The 24,255-nt window shown below is 40.4% G+C and overlaps 1 protein-coding gene across 4 annotated transcripts; it reads left to right on the top strand.

The window, feature by feature from the left end:
* Positions 1-530: 530 nt before the first annotated feature.
* vps35 (VPS35 retromer complex component) lies at positions 531-23,398 on the top strand. 4 transcript variants are annotated; one of them, XM_084541678.1, is made up of 17 exons: positions 531-710; positions 1,820-1,915; positions 3,843-3,939; positions 5,370-5,493; positions 7,643-7,825; positions 9,981-10,200; positions 12,020-12,103; positions 13,932-14,041; positions 15,209-15,305; positions 17,864-18,012; positions 18,479-18,686; positions 18,979-19,134; positions 19,392-19,514; positions 19,614-19,793; positions 20,030-20,269; positions 20,387-20,530; positions 21,885-23,398. In XM_084541678.1, the coding sequence occupies exons 1-17, from the start codon at positions 708-710 to the stop codon at positions 22,062-22,064; spliced, it is 2,394 nt and encodes a 797-aa protein (XP_084397804.1). In that variant the 5' UTR covers positions 531-707; the 3' UTR covers positions 22,065-23,398. The 4 variants fall into 4 exon arrangements, with proteins under 4 accessions (XP_084397804.1, XP_084397805.1, XP_084397803.1 ...); XM_084541679.1 differs by lacking the exon at positions 531-710 and adding an exon at positions 799-931; XM_084541677.1 differs by lacking the exon at positions 531-710 and having other exon boundaries at positions 1,062-1,915.
* The last annotated feature ends 857 nt before the right edge of the window (positions 23,399-24,255 follow it).

The following is a 24,255-nucleotide window of genomic DNA, read 5'->3' as shown; positions in this document are numbered from 1 at the left end:
TAACCTCATGATGGTTGCCATCAAAGTCAGTGCGTATGTATGTACTTGCGTCCTTGTGAAAAACAGTCACTGCCCATGCTCTGCTCTATTGCAAAGGGTGCATGCTGACCAAGCGCGGTCCAAACAAGCAGACGTGTATGTGCCCTGCCTGTTTTATCGAGGACACACTGGGAGGCAACTTGTGGGGACTGGTATCCCAGAATGCATTTTGTGACCATCGTCAAGTACCCTGCTGTTCCAGTTCCAGTGTGTACTTCAGAGTTGAACTTGTCGAGTATGAACCGCGCAAGTCTGAAGTTCAGTTCATTTGATGCCAAGTTACGTACTTGGCGTTAATTGATAAAGGCCCAGGGTGGTCTTACACGCTTTGAAAGAAATGGATGGCTGCCATTCACACCCACCACATGGGACCCTGACATGGGACCTTTAAAGAAATTGCATTTAAAAACAGATATGGGGGTAAAATACTAATTTTTGAATAATTTACCATTTGCTTCATATTGCTTGGGCTTTAATATTTAATAGTTACAGTGTGTTCTTCTCGTGTTTGACTTCAGGGGGGACCTTTCTGTGCGCTGAGGAGGAGGAACACTGACCACGCCTGTCCTCCGATGTGATGGTTACTGAACGCAGTCCGTGAAGGCACCATTAATGTGAGTCACATGACAGTTCAGCCTCTCCGACTGATCTGATACACATCCACAACCATGGTAAGCAATTTTCCAAACAGAATATCATTTTGTGCGTTCGCATGTTTCATTTGTGTAATGAATTCGGGTCAGTGGACCACTTAATTTCAAGTGTCTTAACTCCAGCTGATCTAATATCACTGCTGAGTGTGAATGCTACTCTGGCCTAGCGCTGGCGTCTGACAGCAGCTAGCTAGGCTAACAAGCAGCCAACTGACTGAAGCAAACAGTCGAGTAGATAGGTATTATACTTGAATGGTTATGTTATTCTCGTTATCTATTCAACTTTCGCGTAGCCCTGATAGTTCGTATTAATATGCACGACGAAATAAAGCCGTACTAATAACCCCTGCGATTTCCGGGACGAAACAGGTGATAGTATGACAACTAACGCTAGCTTTTGTTAGCGTGGTCTTCCGCTTTGCTGTGTCATATTTTACTGTGATCAGCTCGATTTCGTGTCAGTGTAAACATCCAGGGATTGTGTCTGCTGGTTTCTGCTGTGCACATACCGCTGAAAGGCCACGACGCATAGCCCGTGCTCCACACACATCTCCGCACACATGGGAGGATGCATTTCGTGCGGACAGCTTGCACCACCCGCAAACATTTATTAGCAAACGTAACTTCATTTGATCTGAGCGTGATCTGACGGGATTTGCATCGTGTGGAGGAGATAGGACGGCTTGTTTTGGGCGTCCAGAGTTCCGGAAGTAACTACAGGTCCTTTGGATGTTGTTACTCAAGCCACGATCACTGGCACAGAAGCGTTTGATGGCTTCGGATGAGATGTTCGGTTGTCACTCGAACGTGTATTTAAAATGAAAAAAACGAGCAAACGTTGAAGCACTGGATTAAATGTGAATCCTACTTTATTTTAAGCTTATTTTACATGTCCAAGAAAAGTACCGGATGTTATGTTTCTCAATTCCCCAGTTGGTTTTTGAAATTCGGACTGCTGGTGCAAAGTCAACCATGGAGTGATTTCTAATTTAAAAAGCAATCTAGCGTTGCCTGAAAGTGTAACACAGTTTGATGACTATTTTATTGATTCGTCTGCATTTTATGAAAAGAATTTAGTATATCAACCAACGGTTAATAAAATGTGTTTTTCCATTCTCCCATTGCAGCCAGCCACACAGTCTCCCCAGGATGAGCAGGAGAAGCTTCTAGATGAAGCTGTGCAGGCTGTCAAGGTCCAGTCATTCCAGATGAAGCGATGCTTGGTAGGTTGACTTATCATCATAGTATAGTACAGTACCAGATTGGTTTACTTGAGACCAACAGACCAGCCTTAAGGTTCCCTTTTCTGAAGGGAAACTACAGTTGTCCAGGATTCATTTTTGATTCCGTGTATCAGCTGTCCTATTTAAAGATGGATTCCTCATCATACATTAATAGAGAATTACAATCTTTATCGTTGAACTGTCCACTGGGGTTCAAGAGGCCAAAGAGAGAGGCCAGGTTTGAGGGTCGATTAACATTTAAATCCAACCTATAATGTGCTAAGGGAATCCTAATTATTTCAGATTCTGTGGTATTTCTAGGTCAGCAATCAAACTGAAGCTGATTTGTAGAATTGACAGCTTTCTGTGAAAGGTAAGATTGCTCTGAGCAGTATCCTTTGAGTGAAGCAGCGTTTAGATGACACTCAAGTGGATTTGATATACTCTTCAGAGGCTGTTCAAGTAAAGCAACTTACAGCCACCTATGAGAAAGTTACAGAAGTCAAATTGTTATTCCAGAGCAGAGGTTTCTATGTAAATGGCACTTAAACTGGATATGTCGTGTCCAAAAAAAAGACCAGGCAGACCAAAACTGACCATCTGAAGATTAATATTCAGCTTTGTTTACTGAGAGACAGAAACATAACTCTCTGTCACAGATACAGGACTTACTAAATAAAGAACAAAAAACTCCAGTCAACAAAACCATTGTTTAAACTCTCTAAAGTCTCTAAACCACTTTTTTAGCGTGGGCTATGACGTTTGAGTGTGTCATAGTGGATTTCAGGTCAGGAATTCAGCGGGACCTCCTCCATAAAAAGAATAATTTAAAAAACAACAACGCAGGTTATAGTTTGTATACCTTGATAATAGAAGAAAAGCAAAAAAATATAGTCACTGATGAAGTGATATGGCCTGAAGTAATCCTTCACATTTTGAATGAATGCACTGTGTGCAATACAAAATAACACTGGTACAGAGGGGTCAATGAATAAAATTGATTCGCAATACAATTACTTACTACATTACTAAACTTGTGCAATACTCAATCAGTACCTAAATGCCAAAAATCAATCTTTGTAATAACAGTTGTGCATCATTTCATGTAAATGGGACAAAAACTGAGAGGACACTATGCAGTGCAGCAAAGGACCGTGTACAGTGCGTACCTCCTAGAGATGCAATAAAATAAGAATTATAATTATTTACAGTTGTGACATTTTAAATCCAAAAGGTCAACTTCACTGTGACACAGTGACACACACTGTTCTGTGAAACCACTTTACGACACATATCATATGAGGCTGCTCAGATGTGGATGTAAATGTGACTAGAGTGTTTCCCCCAGTGGATGTGCCCAATCATGAGGTTTTTCCTGTTTGTACAGTTTTATTTTCTGTTTTACAGTTGTGAAATTTACTGTATTATACTTGGGTCAACAAAAGATGTGTAAAAACACATATCTTGGTTCCTCTAGCTAATTCTGATCTTGTTAATAACACATCTGTTGTGATCTTAGTACTAATTACCAGACAATTAGGGCACTGACTCAGAGAGTAGCTGTGTGGCTTTTACCACATGTTTTATCACTGCGCTTTGGAATTCATTAACCTCGACTGATTTTTTCCTTTTGCTGCAAAGGGAGCAATCTTTGCTTTTTACAGCGTGAGCTGCAGTTGTAGAAGCTACAGTGGAAACAATATGAATCCTATTTTATCCTCCATTCAATATCAGTTAAAAGTATTGCTGATGTTTGGGCATGTACGTACCCTGCTACAGGCCACAACTCCACCCTTCCTTTAGTCACACACATCAACTATTTCTTATTCTTGTATAAAATTATACAATTATACAAGTATTGCTTGAAATGTGTTGGTGTTCAAGGTGTACTACTGTATATTTATAGAGTATGCTTTATGGTCTGCAGGACAAGAACAAACTGATGGACGCTTTAAAGCATGCTTCTAACATGCTGGGTGAGCTGAGGACCTCCATGCTTTCTCCAAAGAGCTACTACGAGCTCTGTATCCTTCATGTTTCTTGGTGATGCATTTACTGTACCTCTTATCTAAACATGTTAGATTGTCTAACAGCTATTGCTGTCTTGCCTCCTAGAAACACGTCTTCTCTCTCTTGGTAAAAAGTTTCTCTCTGCAGTAGATTTTTTTATTTTAACGGCAATATGCAAATTATCCATCATTCAATGAAGAAATGGATTTCTGTTCATTATGGTAGTGATTTGGTGCATGTTGTCTGAAGCCCTTAACCACGGTTAAATGTTTTTTTCAGTTGTTCATATGTTATTTATCCATCATGTGGTCATACTGTGTTTTTCACCCGTGACTTCATTGGCTTATTCTTTAGTTGTTTGCAACCAGTTTGCATCTACTAAAGGGTAATTATATGTACCGTGCACTCTGAAGAAGGCTGTTTGTGCCGCTACATGTAAGTTGTAACCTTAGCTTTACGTTTAATGGGTATGAATGGAAAATGTATTTATTGTATTGTTTTTACCTACCAGTTCTTAAAGTCACAATGATGACTGTGATGTCCAGCTCAAAGACGCTTTGGCATGTGGTCCATGATCAAACTGCTAAACTCCTGGTTCATGGACGACCTACTCTACAGCTGCCCCAAAGTATTGTCTAGATGGATCTATGTTTTTTTTACGTATGTCTTCCAAGGAGCACTTTTATTAGAGCACCCCAGAATCTTGTTGACTCGCATTGTGATGCCTCTTCAGGCAGACTGAGGTGCCTGAGGAATGACGATCTCAACTCATAGAAACAGTATCAACTTCAACAGGTTCTATAAGACAGCCCCACTTTGCGAGAGCGTGTCTCCGCTGTCTATACCGAATGTGCTGAAAGACCTGAGCTGTCCTCAAAGAAAAAGCAGTCATTTACACAGCAGTTCACATGCTGAGAGTTAGTTCCCCTAAACATGTGTCAAGCAAACCAGAGTTGAGAAAGGCTCAAATTAATGCAAAAGTCCTGTGATGCAATGAAAAGCAACTAGGTGCGATGTTATCACTCAAGATGTAATTGCCCCATTACCAGAATTGGTTGCTTACCACTTTGCTCCTGTAGCATGGTGGTGACTGCCTCAGATACAGTCTTGCCAGCTGGGATGCCATTGTTGCACATAAAGACAGGAAAAAGATATTATCTATCAAAGGAAACTTTACGACAAAATGACTCTTGAATTAAATGTGTCTTCTATTTTAACAATGTAGAGAGGCAGTATACATGGGGCTTGAACCTTTGAATTAAGGGCTTATTAGAATTTGAAGTCATAATGTACAGCAGTGCAAGAACTGACTAAATTGCTGCCATCTTTACAACACCATGTCTGAACCATCCTGTGATCCAGACTAAAACTAAAGCTGGTGCTGTTATTCTTGATTGGAAGCAGTTCATGGTGGCTTTGCATTGGTCCTTGACAGTATTTTCAGATATGGCTATCTCCGATGAACTCCACTACCTGGAGGTTTATCTGACTGATGAATTTGCCAAGGGACGCAAGGTGGCAGACCTTTATGAGCTGGTCCAGTATGCAGGCAACATCATCCCTAGACTGTGAGTATCACCTTGTCAGAACTTCCATCAACATGAAGTTGAGTACTCTTGGGTGCAGCCCCATTCCCCCGTCGTGTTTATTGTCTATTCCACGACATGCTAATAAGTGTGAAATACAGTTTCTCCTGGTGCAATGTGGAATACACACTGACAAGACACACACAACAACTTCTGTACCTGCAACTACTGCTGCTCTACTCTATCTACTACACTACAGATCCAAACAGAAAAAATGAGATCTAAACAGAAGATATACACAATCTACAAGTAGAACTATTACTACACAGTGAATGTACACTGTTATTGATAGATACACTGTACACTGTCATAAAAACTGTATACTGATGTGTGCAACTAAGTACAAGAGCTACCTATACAATGACCTGGTACTGCTCATGTGATCTCATGTGATAATCATCCATAACACAACACAAAAATTGCAGTTCCCCAAAACGTTCAGCCCTCAGTTACAGTAAATGCTCCCTTTAAACCGACATGATCATTGGTGCCAGCTGGTGATATGTTACCTGGATGGGGCTATATGCATGGACCGCTTCTTCTCACACATAAGCTTTGACTGTAGGTGACTGTACACTACAAAATGAAATGTAAACAGTTGTATCAGAAAAGCAAAGGCACTCTATCCAACAGTAATCCATTTCTTTTCTTACCAGGCAGAAGGATCATTAAGAAAACAAAATACATCTTATACTTAGAAAAAAGTATTTTAGGATTCAAATTGGAAGCAGAATGTTTGGATCTTACAGTGGAAAGTGCTCATACATGACTTATAATATGGTGCCATATACTCCCTTCAGCCACAACATTATGACCACTGACAGGAGAAGTGAATAACATTGACCATCTTGTGACAATCCAGTGTTCTCCTGGGAAACTTTTGGACCTGGCACTCATGTGGATGTTACTTAGACATGTAGCACCCACCTAGAACCATACCATTGGGATGCCACTCTGAAACATTCATATATTGAAAGTCAGGCACAGCATTATTATCCGACAGGTGACTTAAATAACACTGACCATCTTGTGACAATCCAGTGTTCTCCTGGGAAACTTTTGGACCTGGCACTCATGTGGATGTTACTTAGACATGTAGCACCCACCTTGACCAGACCAGACACCCCCACCCCATAGCAATGACACTCCTTGATGGCAGCAGCCATCCCCAGCAGGATGCAGCCTGACACAGACACACACACAAAAACGCTTTAGGAACAACTAAAAAAACATGAAGAACATCACAAGGTGTTGACCTGGCCTCCAAATTCACTAGATCCCAAACTGATCAAGTATCTGTGGGATGATCCACAGATGCCTACCCCTGAACCCATAGGAACCAAAGGCTCCCCACTAACAACATTGTGTTGCTTTGTTTTTACCTACACTTTATTAGGAGGGTGGTCATAATGTTATGCCTCATCAGTGTAGATTCACTCTCCTGGACCAAACTCCTTTTGAACAAAGACAGCTGATTGTCCTCACACAGATCGCTCATACTTTAACAGTAGAATATGATGGACTGGATACCTTCAACCCTTGCTTATCTGTATTAATAGAAAAGCCTTTGAGTTGAGTGTTCCTGAAACAAGATCATCTTCAAGATATTAGTGTTTGGGCTAGATAAAAACAAATATCTGACCGTATTCAATACTTTACTTACTGTAGAGTGGAACAGAGTGGCTCTAATGATAACCTACAAATTGATTTTGTTAAAAATGCAAACATACGACTGCAACTGTAGAGCTCAGTCGCACTAATGACTTCCATTGTTCCATTCCATTGATTTTAGGGCTCTTATCTCCTGTGCCATTTTCACACTCATTAACTTGTATTAACACTAGATTAGGAAAAATCTTTGTGGGATGGCCACATTAGAAAGAAGAATACAAAATAGATCTGTTTCTATAGTTCATTTCAAAAAACAAATTGACAAAAAATATTTGTTGATGATGAATGAATTAAGATTTGCAGAAGGTGTGCATTTATAGCGGTATCTGTTTCTTCATCAGGAAAAGTGCATTCAACACATTCTCATTGCTAAAATTGCAAATGAAGTGCAATACATTAGACCAGAGAAATATGAATGTCCGTCACATTAAGCCTGTTTGCTTTTCCCCTCTCTCCCTAGCTATCTGCTGATCACAGTCGGTGTGGTGTACGTTCGCTCCTTCCCTCAGTCTCGTAAGGACATCCTGAAGGACCTGGTTGAGATGTGTCGTGGTGTCCAGCACCCACTCAGAGGCCTCTTCCTCAGAAATTACTTGTTGCAGTGTACACGCAACATACTGCCAGATGATGGAGAACAGCCAGAGTAAGTTGAGTGTCCTGAATCTGCTGCACATTTCCATAGCATCTACTATTTTAATGTAAAACTGTTGCTCCACAGCAGGAATGTTCCAAGTCTAGAAAATACCATAGGGCCCCATTCAGATTGGCTTTAACATCCGTCCTGGGCAATCTGATTGCAAGTGGCCAGCTTAAAATATAGAAGACACACCCAGGATGCACTGAGGGCCCATTTGAGTGTTCTGATCTCTGACCACAGTCGTTTGATAGCATTAAAGACTGCCTTCTTAGCTGGGATGCTCTTGCTTAAGCGGTGTTTTGCACAACCGCTATTATGAATGTGAGGTTTGTTCATTAATAATGAAAGCCTTTTGAAATATTTAGTTCTTGTAGCTGTTGTCTAAATAATAAATCAATCTCAACAGGAATTAACAAACAAAATTATTTAGTATTTTTACCTTTTATCATGGGAGACTTTTCCTTTAAACAGGAAGCTTCCAGGGTTCAAGTTCTAAACTGAGCTTTGTGCACCTCTCCCTAATAACGTTGGTTGGAGATAAATAAATAAATAAATCAATAAATAGTAACTTAAGGCGTGTGCTTTCAGTGAGCTACAGCAACTTCACAGCTTGTTCAAAAACGATCTGCCCAAGTCATGACGCAAACAGCAGTGAAAGCATGTGAAAATGCATTTTAATGGTAGGTGTGAACACAGATACTTAAAGCTGGCCACTTGCGTTTTGTTTGCCCAGGTCCAATCATAATGCATGGTCTGAACTGGCTCTAAGAGTCTAAAGATGGGACATGCCAAAACACTTAAGGGATTTTCATTATTTTACATCTACCTCTGTTTTGTAGAGCAGTGCTGACACTGAAACTATGAAATAACACACTCTGACTTGTAGAGACATGTAAAAACATGTGTACCAAGCTAAATCTGATTTATATTGTGGATTTCTGAAATGTATACTAAATGGGATTCACAGTGCATCCAGAAAGTATTCACAGCGCTTCACCTTTTCCAGCCTTTTCTCCAAATGGATTCAATTTGTTTTTCCCCAAAAATTCTACATACAATACCCCATAAACAATGTCATTGACAATGTGAAAATGTTTTTTTTTTTTTTTTTAGATTTTTGCTGATTTATTTAAAAAAAAAATACATAAATAAAAGAAATCACATGTACATCAGTATTCACAGCCTTTGCCATGAAGCTCAAACTGAGCTCAGGTGTATCCTGTTTCCACTGAACATCCTTGAGATGTTTCTACAGCTTAAGCACACAGCCAAGATATCAAAGGAGTGGCTTCAGGACAACTCTGTGAATGTCCCTGAGTGACCCAGCCAGAGCCCAGACTTGAATCTGATTGAACATCTCTGGAGAGATCTGAAAATGGCTGTACACCGATGCTTCCCATCCAACCTGAAGGAGCTTGAGAGGTGCTGCAAAGACGAATGGGCAAAACTGCTCAAAGATAGGTGTGCTAAGCTCGTGGCATCGTATTCAAAAAGACTTGAGGCTGTAATTGTTGCCTAAGGAGGTGCATCAACAAAGTATTGAGCAAAGGCTGTGAATACTTACGTACATGTGATTTCTTAGTTTTTTATTTTTAATAAATTGGGGAAAAAATGAATAAAACACCCGTTCAGCACCTGTGCTTGCACACACGGATACAGTCTATCACTTGTTTGTAAACCTGGCCTCTCCTCCCCAGTGAGAGACAATAGCAGAAAGTTGCTAGAGAGGAAGCAGTGAATCATGGAACTATAACATTAGCAGGAAGGTGACACATTGCTGAATTTTGCGTGAATGCAGCTGAAGCACACAAACACACAGCTTCTGTGGAATTTGTGATCTGCTTGAGTGTGCTGGAGATGGCAATGAACAGAGCTATTCCCTGTATAGAAACACCATACAGCCACAACAGTGGGATGCATTACGTCAGGCTGCACACTCTAATATGATCAACTATTATAATTGACTGACAGTGTTTCCTGCCTTGGTGCTCTTTGTTTGACCTCATAACAGTAACCAAATCAGCACAGTGTATACCAGCTAAGCCCTTTGATAATTACAGCAGCTTCTCCATTTCATCCACCGTCATACTTGGAGGTGTACATGCGTCGTTGTCTTTCCCATAGATGTGATTCTTGTTCTGACTTCTATCTTTTTCCACAGGGGAACAGAGGAGATGACCGGCGATATCAACGACTCCATCGACTTTGTCCTTCTAAACTTCGCGGAAATGAACAAGTTGTGGGTTCGAATGCAGCATCAGGGTCACAGCCGAGACCGAGAGAAGAGAGAAAAGGAGCGGCAAGAGCTAAGAATTCTGGTCGGCACCAATCTTGTTCGCCTCAGCCAACTGGAGGGTGTCAACGTGGACAAGTACAAACAGGTGTGTAGTTGTACATCTGTGTTTCTGGTACGGTTTAATAGAAGGCCTGAGTTGAGATTAGGCTGAGCTAATGCTAGTTTCACCGACTTTCCCTTCACTTCTGTAATAATGTTTGTGGCTGACTAAAGGAGAAACCCTCTACACACAGTTAGATGCAAGGCTCCAGACTGCTGCTGTTTTGGTGTGTGATTAGAAGGACTTTGTTGATGCATCTTAGTAGTTAGCATGATTTATTGAAGGCTGCCACTTAAAAAACCCTGAGTGGTGATTCTTGCCTCTCTCCCTCTCTCATCTTCTCTCATCTCGGTGTCAGCTGCTGTTTGTTCAAAGGCACGGCTTAGCTCCTCACGCAGAGGAGAGGCAACATTAAAGACAAGGCATTTGAATTAAATCGACTACAACAACGCTGTTAGCCATAAGTTCAGGACACAAGCCGAACACAAATGGAGTCAATTATAGTTGAGTTTACGATCAGCAAATACAGAGGAATAATCAAAACTTTCCAAATGCCTACTGATTAAAAAAAACATCCAATTAACAAAAAGCAATTTCTTTAGGTCAGCTAGTTGCTCTTTAAATCTGTCTCTCTTTAAGAATCTATGCATGTGTCATCATCCAACTCCATTCTGGTCCACGTTCTCTTAGTGGCTCTTTGAAGCTAGGCCAGCATTACTGACATGTTCTTAATGTTCTGCTTTTCCCCATTTATCCAAAATTATTGCCACAAATTTATGTGTGAACAAACAGGTGTCGTACCAGCGAGAACAGGAGGAGGCACATAGTGCCCCTCTTTGTAATGTAGTTCAAATGTTGTTATTAATATAAAGAGGAGAAGGTATCACAGTGACCTGCTTATAGTACAGGTGTGAACACACCCAGGATGCACTGAGGACACATTTGAGAGATCCGACCTCTGAACACGTTTGGAGGCAGTCTGGATTGCACTTGTCTGCATGTGTCCACATTCCTTAGGTAGTGTGACCTTCTACCCAGCAGAGTTTTGCCTCATTCATTCAGATAATGATCACCTGAAAAGGTGCATGGTTTATGCAAGTAAGGGGACACAGTGAATGAAGTGTGGGGTGGCATTTCCCCATGTTATCCCCTCGTGCTCGAAACTGGTAGTAGAGAGCTCTTAGGTTAGTTGTTTTCTGATCATTTGGCTTAGGCTAAGTCATGATGGTACAGAAAAGGTTCCCATTGTATACTAAGTACATGTGAACCCATAGGTGACTTCATGAGTTCCACCCACTATCAGATCCCACTTGTGCATGTTGCAACAACTCCTTCAGGCCTCTTCAGTGCCAGTTTTGCAATAACTAATTGAATATTTTTAACAAGAGCTCATTTTGTAATGCATAGTTTCCTTTTTACTCACATGGCATACATTTTTATGCTGTAATCTTGGAAGAAGAAACTGTAGCGAGAGAAAGAATGAGAGAAGAGTAATGGCAGTTACTGAAGAAGCCCAGGCGTTTATTGTATTTTGCTAATGTTTAAAAGTGAAGTAGTGATCATCTGCAGGTGAGCATATGTGCAGTCAATAATCAGTTGGTCAGGTTGTCTTTAGCATCTAAGGATAATGTAGAGTCTTAAGCTAAATCTGAAAAAAAAAAAAAAGGAACAGAATGTCCTTGTTTAAAGTGACTGGGCAAAGGTGAGTGGAATTAATACACTACACTATACTACACTACACTACGCTGGCTTAGCACCACTTCACAGAGTAGTTAATCATTTTGTGCAGGCTGTTTTAGAAGAGCTTTGTCTAATAATGAAGACACAATACATGTACATTCATTCAACCGTTTTCTCTCTGCAGATTGTTCTTGCCGGTGTTCTGGAACAAGTGGTGAACTGTAGAGACTCGCTGGCTCAGGAATATCTAATGGAGTGCATCATTCAGGTAGATGTTGTGGATTTTCTTCCATCTCTCATAACCTTTACAAAATAACCACTTTCAGGTTCATAGACTCATCGCTTTTATCCTTTGGATAATGAAGAACAAAATACAAATCATAACATGCAAAGGCCCTGGATTCAGAACAGAAGAGGATTGATTTTCCAACACTTACTTTAGACCTCACTTCATGCTCCTCCTATAGGGATGAAATATTACAGATTGGTCAGAATATTTATTATCTGATTATTTATAATCAGATAATTTGTAACTGATGTCAAGTTAAAAGGGGTCAGCTGTTAAGAGACAGCTCAGACACTGGAATCAGTTACTTGATGACCGTGTGAGTCTTGAAAGCGGACATGGAGGATTGAGTTTGCACATGTCGTGGCCCCGTGCTTGCACATATGTGCACAAACAGATTTCTGCGGATGTATACCTCTTGTGGATATGGTTTAGTGTACTTGTGACATGTGCCTGCTTTTTTTATTTACTTGGGTTTTAAGGCTGTTTGTCATAGTTCATAGAACTCCAACAAGACTATTAGACAAGCACCTCCGGTGAAGAACATGCTTTGCATTGATTGCATTACATAATACTTAAAATAAAGTCACATCTATAAATTGCTGTAATATTGTCTTAAATAACAAAAGCATATTTTTTGTGTGTTTACTACAATTAATGATATTTTCACAAATGGTTTGAAGAAATGTGATCTGGATTAGAAAAAGTAAAAGTTGGTTGTACAGATGCAGCTAAGCAGTCCAAATGATTGATGCTTCCTTTAAAACTATTATAAAAGTATTTAACTTTCTAGTTTCTTACTACAGTATATATTTAATACCATAATTGGTGATGTACCCACTTTCAACTTGTGTTGGACGCTAAGGAAACGTGTTAGAGGTCAAATTATTGAAGTTGCATTAAACCATGAGTAGGCTCAAAGTTTTTAAGGACGTCAGTAGATGCATTATATACTGCTTTGCAGAGACTGGATCAGCTGTGTTGAACAAAGCACAATCAGGACAACTAAAGTGAAAAAGAGCATTCAGAACATTCATATTTGTACACAGAGGGATACAGAAGTAACACAATGTAACAGATATACATTCATGACCTAAATAAAGAAAAGACTGATCAGCAAAAGCACTGTTGGAAGAAGGCTAGAAGTAGTGATTGTCAGAGGATGAATCTGTAGTTTGTGGTGGGCTAAGAAATTTACAGTGGATTGCTCCTCATGAATCCAAGATTTACTCTTCAGCCAGTGACATAAGTTAAAGAGACAAACAGGATAGAGAATGATACTAAAGTGTATCAAACCCACAGGGAAACATGGTAGTAATAGTCTGGACCTGCTCTGGAGTTGGACATGACTCCACCCTGACCAAGGAGGCGCATCACTGCACTCTCCAGAGAGATGCTACACCAACATCTTCCTGCTGTGGTGATGAAACCATTTTCAAAAAGCTTTGAAGAATTTCTTGAAGCACAGGTGTGCTGTGTGAATTTCCCCCACGTCCCTCTGACCTCAGCCACAGACTGAGAAAGCCAGACACTCCAGACATCACAAGAAGCTCTTTAGAACATGGTCACGCTGATTACACTGTTAGAACAGGGGTTATCAGGTTCTGCACAAACTTGTAGAGTCCATGCAGCTTGAGTTCGTGCTGTCATTAAAGCAGAAGGGGGGCATACCTAATTGAATTAAATTTAAAACAAATGCAAAAGAGAGAAAAAGTATGTTGGACAGTGGTTTTAGACTTCTGTCCCCCGCTGTACATTTAAAGAAAGTGTTTATGTTGTATTATAAACTAAAATGATCTTATCTTTTAAGGTTTTTCCGGACGAGTTCCACCTTCAAACCCTGAACCCTTTCCTGCGGTCTTGTGCCGAGCTCCATCAACATGTCAATGTCAAGAACATCATCATTGCCCTCATTGACAGGTACAGTTTCACTGTCTGAAAATCAGCAAAGCTAATGGAAGCTGCTTAAAGACTTTACTGCAATGCTGTCCACCATGTTTACAACCATGGTGCATAAATTAATTAGCCATCAAGATTGTAAGAGTAGGCATCTCTGTGACAGCATCCAAATCTAGATGCACAGTCCACTAGTCTAGTACTGTGGCTGTCAGCTGCTTGCTAACTTTATTTTTTCCAGGGATGTCCCATTCGGTATTAGGAGATTGGGGTCGATACACGCATTTTTAAAATGAATGGATCGGATCTGATCTTTTGTAGTTACTTATTTTATGTTTTGATAAGATGGCTTTTATTTGTGCACGTGAGGTAACGTCACAACACAAAGGTCAAATGCTTGTGTCCTGTATAAACCAGTCTCTAACTGATTCTTTAACTGAGATAAGACTAGCTTGATGCAAGTCAGTAAGTAAGTAAGATTCCAGTGATACCTCCAACAGTGACATGATGAATCTGTTTAAGTAGCTAACAGATTGTGTGCTGTTCTTTATGTTTTGTGAGCAGCTCTGACGTTGGTTTTGGAGTTTGATTAAATCTGAAATCATCATTTGAAGCCAGACAGAAATTTCTAAATTACGCAATGTGGATGTTTGGCCAGGTGGTAGTAGGAGATTGTTATTCAATACTGCCAATTTAATTCAACCCAAAAACACACTCAGGCAAAGGCTGCGACAAAACAACAGTAAACACTGTGTTTAACAGAAGAGAAAAGTTTCATCAAGACAGCGTTAAGGTGAAAAACATTCCAGAGAGGGTTATGGAGTTAGACCAGCCTATTTCTGTAGTACAGAACACATGTTTTCTGGAACAAAGGTACTGTATGACCCTCTCCACACTACATTAACTTTGATAGTACTTTTACTGTACTTAATACAGTCACACACTGCACATGTGATCTAGGAGAATAAGTAAGATGAGAAAAGCCTTTATTGGTCTCCAGGGGAGGACATGTTGTTTATTTAAACTTGATCGGGACATGCCCAATCTTTTCAATCATACTGTCCAGTTGGCTGTAGCTGGATTTTCTTTGCAAATATAAAGATAACTTCTGGTCATTGTTAAAGAAGTGTTGTTCAGACTGTTTTGGAATAAAGTAGATTTTATGTCAATTTCTGTTTTTAATTCTTTCAGACTTGCTCTGTTTGCTCATCGAGAAGATGGTCCAGGCATTCCAGCTGAGATCAAACTGTTTGACATCTTCTCTCAGCAAGTGGCCACTGTCATTCAAGTAGGTTACATTAAGTTAACTTTGTTTATATTACATTGTAATCAGTCTCTACATACTAAAAGGCAACCCAGTTCAGGAAGGTTTTATTTCCTGACCTAGATTGCCTTTTAGTATGTAGAGACTGATTACAGTTCAGGAAGGTTTTATTTCTTAATGTGAGGTGACTAGACCTGGTGTCATTGGCCTGGAACTATTTGAATTGATAACGTGATAAAGCCAACTGACACAGTTTCTGAAGCTAGTTAGACAATGAGATCATACAAATGAGACTGGACAATAGCTTTGAAACCCAGTTTTATTCACCATATATCTGAAGGGCTGCTGTAGTCTCCTGTAGGCTTGGATTTTGTGATGGAATAGTTAAAGGTGACAGAGAATGAAAAAACGTTTTTACCTTGTCTTAGTTGAATAACGGTAGTCTGCCCGCATTCACGAACATACGAAAAGTGCTAGACATTCTGAACATCTCCGTTTCATAGAAATTCCTCTTTTAGAAATGTCAGCCAGAAAATGCCCCAATCTGAACAACGGATACATATTACGTAACATGTATCTTACTGCCCCCCCACTCTCATTCAATTCCCTCCCCTTCAAAATAATTTGCATACATCCGCCCTCTCGCCTCCAACGGGAAGTACATTGCAGCAGTGCTTGCGGAGTTCAAGGCGAAATGGCGAGTCGCGTTCCGAGGTGTGCTCTTCCAGGCTGTGCAAGCGGTGTGCAAACTTTCCATTACATTCTCACCGAAAGAAATGCACGAGATGCGTGGCTGCTGTTCATTTATAATCGGTTCCAACTACATTCAACCACAGACTGCTACTTCGTTTGTGAACGGCAGTCTATGGCGAAAGATAAATTATTTTCTGGTCCCGATCGACTTGTGCCTTGGATTATACATATGTTGTTTTTCAGAATAAAAAATGATTTTACATGTCAAGAATGTCACAGTTTGTCGCAAGATAGTTCAGTAAAACGCTATGGAAAATACGTAATTAAACGAACTACAAGTCCCGCATGCTGGCGCGTACAGAACCGACCAAAACTCCCTTCGGTAAGTAGAGGGGCGGGACTTGAGTGGCAGCAAATGCAGCCAATCAGCGTCAAGTGCTTGCATTTCATAATGAGGTTGCCAGTTAAGCCCGAAGGGGCGCCAAATAGGTGCAAAACCACGCGTTTAAAATCCCCCACCCTAATATAGCTTTCTGAGAGAGGTTTTTAGGAAGCTTCTAAGGCATTACAGACCCAACCAAAATTTTTTTGTCTGCATGTCACATCACAGATCAAGGATAAATACCCCGTTCAATCATTCTATGTCACCTTTAATGTTATTTTTAGACAGAGACCGAAACAAACCTCTGCAAAGCACAGGTTATGTTGCCTTGAGTGCAATCAGTCAAAAGGACAAGACAGGACAATCTGTTAGTGTTTTTAAAAATGTGGTCAGTTTTCTGGTTAACGCAACCCATGAGTCCAGGAGTTCAGTTGCCCTCCTTAGTGCTTAGGTTTACCGTAACTTTTATGGCATGAGATGAAGAATGTAATATTTCAATGAACTGGGCCAAGCAAGGACACGTTTTTAAGTCCATGTGCCTGATGCACCTGAGCCTAAATTTAAACTGAATGTGTTACAAGCTGGCTGTGTTCTGTCCCATCTAGGTGGAGGGGGGATAGAGAGACAGAGAAGAGATAATAAGTGGCTAGATGGCAAGAGGCAGCCCAACTCTGAATCAGTTGAATAAACCCAGGAAAAGAAAAAGCATTCTTTTTTTAGCTACCCTAAAAACTCCCATTAAAGATAACTTTATTAAAAAAAATTATTAAAACACAATCTTATCATGAAATAAAAACTGATCTGGATTCTTAAGAACAATAAGTGGCCTGTTTTAACTGCGCAGTGTTGAGTTGTAGGTCTTTGGGTTCAAGCATGGGCAGCAGCATAATGTGCGAAAGGGATGGGTGCAATAATTGGTAAATCTAATTCTCCAACGTCTTCAGTCGCATCATTGCTCTGAAAAAAATCTTTAGTGCCTTTCACAGAGAAGCAACACAACAACAGCTTAACAAAGGGAAAAAGGCTTCTCTGGGAAATTTTATTATCACATAAATGGTTCAGAGTTAAAACAATAATAAAGTAAGTGAAATTAAAGTAGTAAACTACTGTCATTAAGTGTCTTTATGTGGCCAGGAATGACTCCAGTTTACGTCTGCATCAGAAAAACTCTTCAGTTTGATTTTTGTTTGTCTCCCCTGAGACTGCAGCAATAAGGAAATTGAATGCAAGGTGTTTGTGGCCCAGCTGTAAAGAAATGGTTCCATACAAGATGAAAGCATGGAATAGTGATAGTGGGCCGACTTTAAGGTCTAGAAGAGAGATCCTGTCAGATATGTCAAATGAAATTAAAACATGTATTTTCCCCCTTGTGGTGTGGGTCAAAACAGAATAATAATACTTAGAAACATCAAATAATTCCTCTTTATGCATGTTGAACTTTAACAATTTCAAACAACCACTGGACTAACCATCATCCCTCCTCTAACTATGATTTCTCCTCCTTCAGTCTCGCCAGGACATGCCATCAGAAGACGTGGTCTCTCTTCAGGTGTCTCTCATCAATTTGGCCATGAAATGCTACCCTGACCGTGTTGACTACGTAGACAAGGTCCTGGAGAGCACTGTGGAGATATTCAACAAGCTCAACTTAGAACAGTAAGTCCCTCTACTCTTGATAACCTCAGATTTAAGGAATATGTCAGGCTGTGCCGAAGGATGTTATCATTTGAACTCAGCAAGAACACTTGGTGTCAGTAACCTCAGCAGAGGGTCTCTAAGGATGCAACCTTTTTATTCTTCTGGCATGGTGAAAAATTAAACACTGGATGGAAATAAATCTTGTCACATTGCAGAAGCTTATCGAAACAATGCCACAGTGAATGCGTGCTGTAATCAAAGCTAAAGGTGGTCCAACGAAATATTAGAGTGTATGACCTTTTTTTTTTTTGTCCAGGCAGTATAGTTTGATAATTTAGAGTAATCCCATTAAAGCTCTTTATTCTATATATATCCAGGCAGCATACAGCAGTATTAGTTATTAGTATTTAAATGCACTCTTTGCCACAATTTGTTTCACAGTTGTGTCAGATTTAGACCCTCTCTATTCTCCTCTGTCCTGCAGCATAGCAACCAGCAGTGCAGTGTCAAAGGAACTCACCCGACTGCTGAAGATTCCAGTGGATACCTACAACAACATCCTGATGGTTCTGCAGCTCAAGCACTTCCCACCACTCTTTGAATACTTCGACTATGAGTCACGCAAGAGCATGAGTTGCTATGTGCTGAGCAACACGCTGGACTTCAACACCACCATTGTGGGACAGGAACAGGTTGGATTTCAGCTTCATTTAAATGTTTATGTTTCAACTTTAACAGCAACGTTATCAATCCTGTCACTATACTGAAATGCTGGAAAACCATATTTATTGCCCACATTAACTTTCTTAATGTCACCCAGTAAAGTGGTGTGGTTCATTGTAGTGTTTTCTTATAGTTTCTAGACAACAAAGGCTGTGGATACACAGACAAAAATGTTAATAGCAACAGTTTGTTATTGGTTTTGGGGTTCTTGTGATTTGTTGATTTGTTGACCGTAAAGGTTTGAACCCATGATCTTTCTAGGTGGACGCCATCTTGAACTTGGTATCCACGCTGATACAAGACCAGCCAGACCAGCCTGCTGATGATCCTGACCCAGAGGACTTTGCTGAGGAGCAGAGCCTTGTGGGTCGTTTCATCCATCTGCTCCACTCTGAAGACCCCGATCAACAGTATCTTGTAGGTCCTTCCATCCACATTAAAGAATCATGGCAGCGCTTTTGGTCATTTATCTCACATACTAGACATACTACAAACAGTACTGCTAAACTCTGCCAGATATTTTATGCTGCAGGGGTTCCTTTTTTAACACAATGATCAACTCTTCGGAAAACATTAAAAGATTTAAAATTACCACTTTGGTGATTTGTGTGGCGCAGTAATTTTGCTACGGCCTCTGTTATTCTCTGAAGTTAACTTTGTAATGTTGGGGTCAGATTCTTAACACAGCTCGGAAACACTTTGGCGCTGGAGGAAACCAAAGGATTCGCTACACACTGCCTCCTCTGGTGTTCGCTGCCTACCAGCTAGCCTTTAGATACAAGGAAACCTCCTCAACGGTGAGCAGACATGCTTTTTTTTTTCACCACTGTGCATCTCAAAACTGCACTGTAGTGTCCGTCTTGTTATTAAATGATCCCAAATGTTTCTCCGTTTAGGATGAAAAGTGGGAGAAGAAGTGCCAAAAGATATTTTCCTTCGCCCACCATACCATCAGTGCTCTTATCAAGGCTGAGCTGGCTGAGCTGCCTCTTCGACTCTTCCTCCAGGGGGCGCTGGCGGCAGGCGAGATTGGCTTTGAGAACCATGAGACTGTAGCCTATGAGTTCATGTCACAGGTATAGTGCCTTTGACTCTCTTCAGCATTCCAGGTCAACACAATGTCTGTCATGGTGAAATTGGTGTTAATAGTAGCACTCTGCTGTTTGAGTGCTATCTTTCCTTCATTGTAACATTGTAAACTGTTAAAGCTGTGGTTCTCCCCTTTTCACCTCCTTGTCTCATTTGTATTCTTCTCTCACCAACCTGGCCAATTTTCCTTTTCTCTCGCCTCCTGTTGCGTCTGCCACTGCAGGCCTTCTCGCTGTATGAGGATGAGATCAGCGACTCCAAAGCCCAGTTGGCAGCTATCACACTGATCATCGGTACCTTTGAGCGAATGCGATGTTTCAGCGAGGAAAACCACGAGCCTCTGAGGACTCAGTGCGCGCTGGCTGCGTCCAAGCTGCTGAAGAAGCCTGACCAGTGCAGAGCTGTCAGCATCTGCGCCCATCTGTTTTGGTCAGGTCGCAGCACTGACAAAAATGGTGAAGAGGTGGGTTGATTTATGTTTTGATTTTTTTGATTGATTGATTGATTTTTTGCCAACATACCGTGTGCACATAAACTGTGATATACAGATGGCTCATTGCTACTCATGATGCATCTTTAGATCCGTGATGGTAAGCGGGTGATGGAGTGTCTGAAGAAAGCCCTAAAGATTGCCAACCAGTGCATGGACCCATCCCTGCAAGTCCAGCTTTTCATTGAAATCCTCAACAGATACGTCTGCTTCTATGAGAGGGAAAATGACGCGGTAGGTCATCACATTCATTTCCTACATGGTTACTAGGGACGTCCCGATTAAGTTTTTTTTTTGTTGTTGTTGTGGCGAATGAATTCTGCAGTATTGAATGATGATCACCTACTTCCAGCTCACCAAACATCCGCATTGCATTTTTCCAGTACTTCTACACAGCAGACATGTTTAGTCATGTGATTTTGGTTCCTCTTCTTCTTTGTTTTTTTTGCTGACTATGACGCTAGCCAAGCACAATTAAAACAGAAGAGGAAGCTTTGACGCTACAAGGACGTGGTTTTGATTATGGCAGACCTAAAATAAATAACTACAAAAGGTCTGGCTTGGCTGAAGCCCCAATATCAATGTCCGGATTCCTTCTTCCAGAGGAATTTCACTTTGGATAAACCGTGTCCTGTGGAGTTTTCTATGTTACTATGTTACAGTCAAGTACAGTTTTCACATGTTACTCACTAAAACAGGTTGAATGAACCTCCTCATATGTTTGCAGTACTTTAAATCATGGGTTGTTTACATCCACGTTTGCAGCTTATTTCACACGTTACTTACAGTGCCACTTGTTAGTGTTAGTGTTCATTTTCTACATTACTGCTTAAAAATCATCAAAACATGAGCAGATTTTCACTTGGCCATTCCAAAACATAAATTTTATTCTTCTTTTACCATGACCCAAGATTAAGATTCAGCTCACAGACAGATGTCCTGACGTTTTCGTGTGGAATTCCCTGGTTTTCTCAAGATGACTCAGATGAAGCAAACACAAATATGTGTTGTGAAGATTAGATTTTTAAACAAAACGACTGAGTCTCATTACATTGACTAGAAGCACTTCTGAACAGATGGACTCTAAGTTGGCCTTGAAATTAATCCTAGAGGTGCCGTTACTTTTGCGCATCACAGATATGTAATATTGGGTAATTTTCTTGAATATACAAAGACACAAGTGTAACATTGTTGTTTTATTTGTTTGATTGGGTTCTCCTACTTACGGGATTTGTGTGAAAATCTGCTGATGTTTTGAGTTGTTTTTATGCAGAAATGTAGAAAATTCTGAAGGGTGCAAAAATGTTTATTGCCATTGTACTTCATATTACATCCATCTGGCACATTGGTACGTCCTTTGTGCATCACTCCCACCAACTCGTCAGAGTAGTAGCAAGACAGTGGGAGCATCACCCTATCTGTGTGCATGTTCGTCCATGTGAACATTATAAATAATTGTTAAAACAAGGATAGAAACTCCTTGACGTTTTGCAAAATTCAATCACTTTAATAGCTTCAGATGTGTCTGTGCACTTACAGTGTGTACACATTGTAATCTTACACTGTCCATCCTTCTCCACCCATCTAGGTGACAGTCCAGGTATTAAACCAGCTGATCCAAAAGATCAGGGAAGATCTTCCCAACCTGGAAGCAAGTGAAGAGACGGAGCAGATCAACAAACATTTCCATAACACACTGGAGCATCTCCGTCTGCAGAGAGAATCCCCCGAGTCTGAGGGCCCCGCCTATGAGGGCCTGGTCCTTTAAAACTGATGGGGCTGAAAGGATGATAAGTCCCTCCCTAGATGTTACACTATATTATGAATATACAACTGCACACACTCTCGAGAACTCACAAAATATTATCCTCTAGGCCAGGAATGAAAATAAATGTCAAGAAGAGAGCTAAAAGAACTCAGTCCTTCATTTTATTGTTCATTTCTCTGTATCATTTCTTCCTCTCTGTCCCTCACTTGCAGAGCTGTCTTTCTGCAACAGGGTGGACGTGTTAAAGAAGCATGTGTCAGCAATACTGCACGTAACTTCAGTGTGCTCTTGTGGCAAGTTCTAGGCACCATTCCTTTATGAATTGACACTTGACCAGTTTGTCTGTATCCTGCCTCATTTTCCTGTTGATAGTAGACCTGCCGGCTGTGATCAGTGTATCCACTGAGTCATCCACCCCTCACTTGTTCATATCTGTCGTATTGAGAACTGAACGGATTAGCTCAGCGTATAAAGGCTACAGAATCTTGTAGTGGTCTTACAGCTTTGTTGCATACGACCTAGTTCCCAGTGATCAGTAACTCTGCTGTTTGTGGCAAGTTGTACACAGGCTGTGCCAAACCAAACTGTAGACCAGGCAAACACGCAAACTGAAGAACACAATGTTGTTCGCTTTAAAATCTGATGAATGTTTTAGAATCTTGTCAGGCTGTCTGTGGGAACATAAGGCAGTTAATAACATTTAGCTTTGCCCCCGATACTTCTGACATCTAGCTGGGTTGCAAAGATTTACAAGTAGCCTAAATCGAGTAGTTTGTATATGGGAAATTGTCATATTTTTTCAAAAGTTCCTATCCCCTCACACTGAAGAAGTGCTTCTCTTTAATGACATCAGATATGTCTCTCCATCTCTATGGATTCCTTCTTTTATGTCTTATTTCTGGACTTCTTACTAATTGATTGATACGTTCAAAACTCCACTGTGTTTGCAAACTTTAGCATACTTCTACCAAAAGGCCCAGTTTATTCTACATCAATCTCACTAAATACAGTGTCTGAATTGCTTCCTTTTTTTTTTTTTGGATTTGAATGAAACCCTGTTGGTCAGTGACCCTTTCCTTTTTGGATTAAGATGCTGACCAGATGCAGCAATTCCTCAGGATTGTCTGTTGATTGACAGGTTGCTATACAGAGTATCTAATGATGTACCGGAAGTTGGGAATCGTTTGCCACAGCATCTGTTGATTTTTCTTTTTTTTTTCTTTCTTGCCTATTGTTGATTTGTTTGAGGCAGTATTGACCAGTTCCTTTTTGCTTTTAAATATGTGTTTAAACCCACTTGTAAATCAGATAAATAAAAATGCAGATTAAATAGAAATTATCATTGTCATTTACTGAAATAAAATTGAGATTAACAAAAAAATAAAAATTGCATTTTGTTAACCTTGCACACATTAACATAATAAATGCTATACTTAATATAATGAGATACTGTCATATATCATGGGCTTTTGGTTAGAATATTCCACCCCAATCTATGAATACAATATGAAATACATTTCAAGTAAACCTGTCTTTTTGTCCACCAGTTTATTCAACAAGAAGGTACTGGACCAGGTGTGTGCACAGGCACAGCAACAGCTACTTTTGTTCAGATGAACCGTCGCCCTACGCAAGAAGATACCAACTAACCCATCTGGCATAAACTATATAATGTAAAAGTAGTCATTATACAGGAATAATAGGACGATGACTCAGAAAGCAACAGAACTTCAAGAGGCTCTATTAAAATTTGAATTAGTTGGTTTAATTGGTTACCTTTTAAAGCCACAGGGATTTTACATTACTAGAAAAGAAAAAATGGTTAGGCACCTACAAAAACAAGCAGAAACAAGAGCAACTGGGCTTGTAAGAGTTTCTTGAAGATGTTTCCGCACTCATCCAAGTAGTTTCTTCAGTTCTAAAGGACTAATGGGGAGTTCGGGGTTTAAATAGGAACATCTGTGGGGTTCCACATCAGCAACTCACATGACTAGGGCCTATGACTATGCACTTACCTGTAGTTGGAGGAAACTGTTGTGATCCTGTTTTCCTTCCCCAATGAATGGTACTCCGATAATCCATTATCAGACTCCAGTCCAAGCAAACACTTACATGAAGGAAAAAAGTCCCTTTTAACAGGAAGAACCCAGCTCATATGGAGGGACCCATCTGCAAGAGGCCAGCCAGGTAG

This window comes from Chelon labrosus (assembly GCF_963514085.1).
Source record: "Chelon labrosus genome assembly, chromosome: 3".
Classification (NCBI taxonomy): domain Eukaryota; kingdom Metazoa; phylum Chordata; class Actinopteri; order Mugiliformes; family Mugilidae; genus Chelon; species Chelon labrosus.
This window is presented reverse-complemented; position numbering and strand designations above follow the sequence as displayed.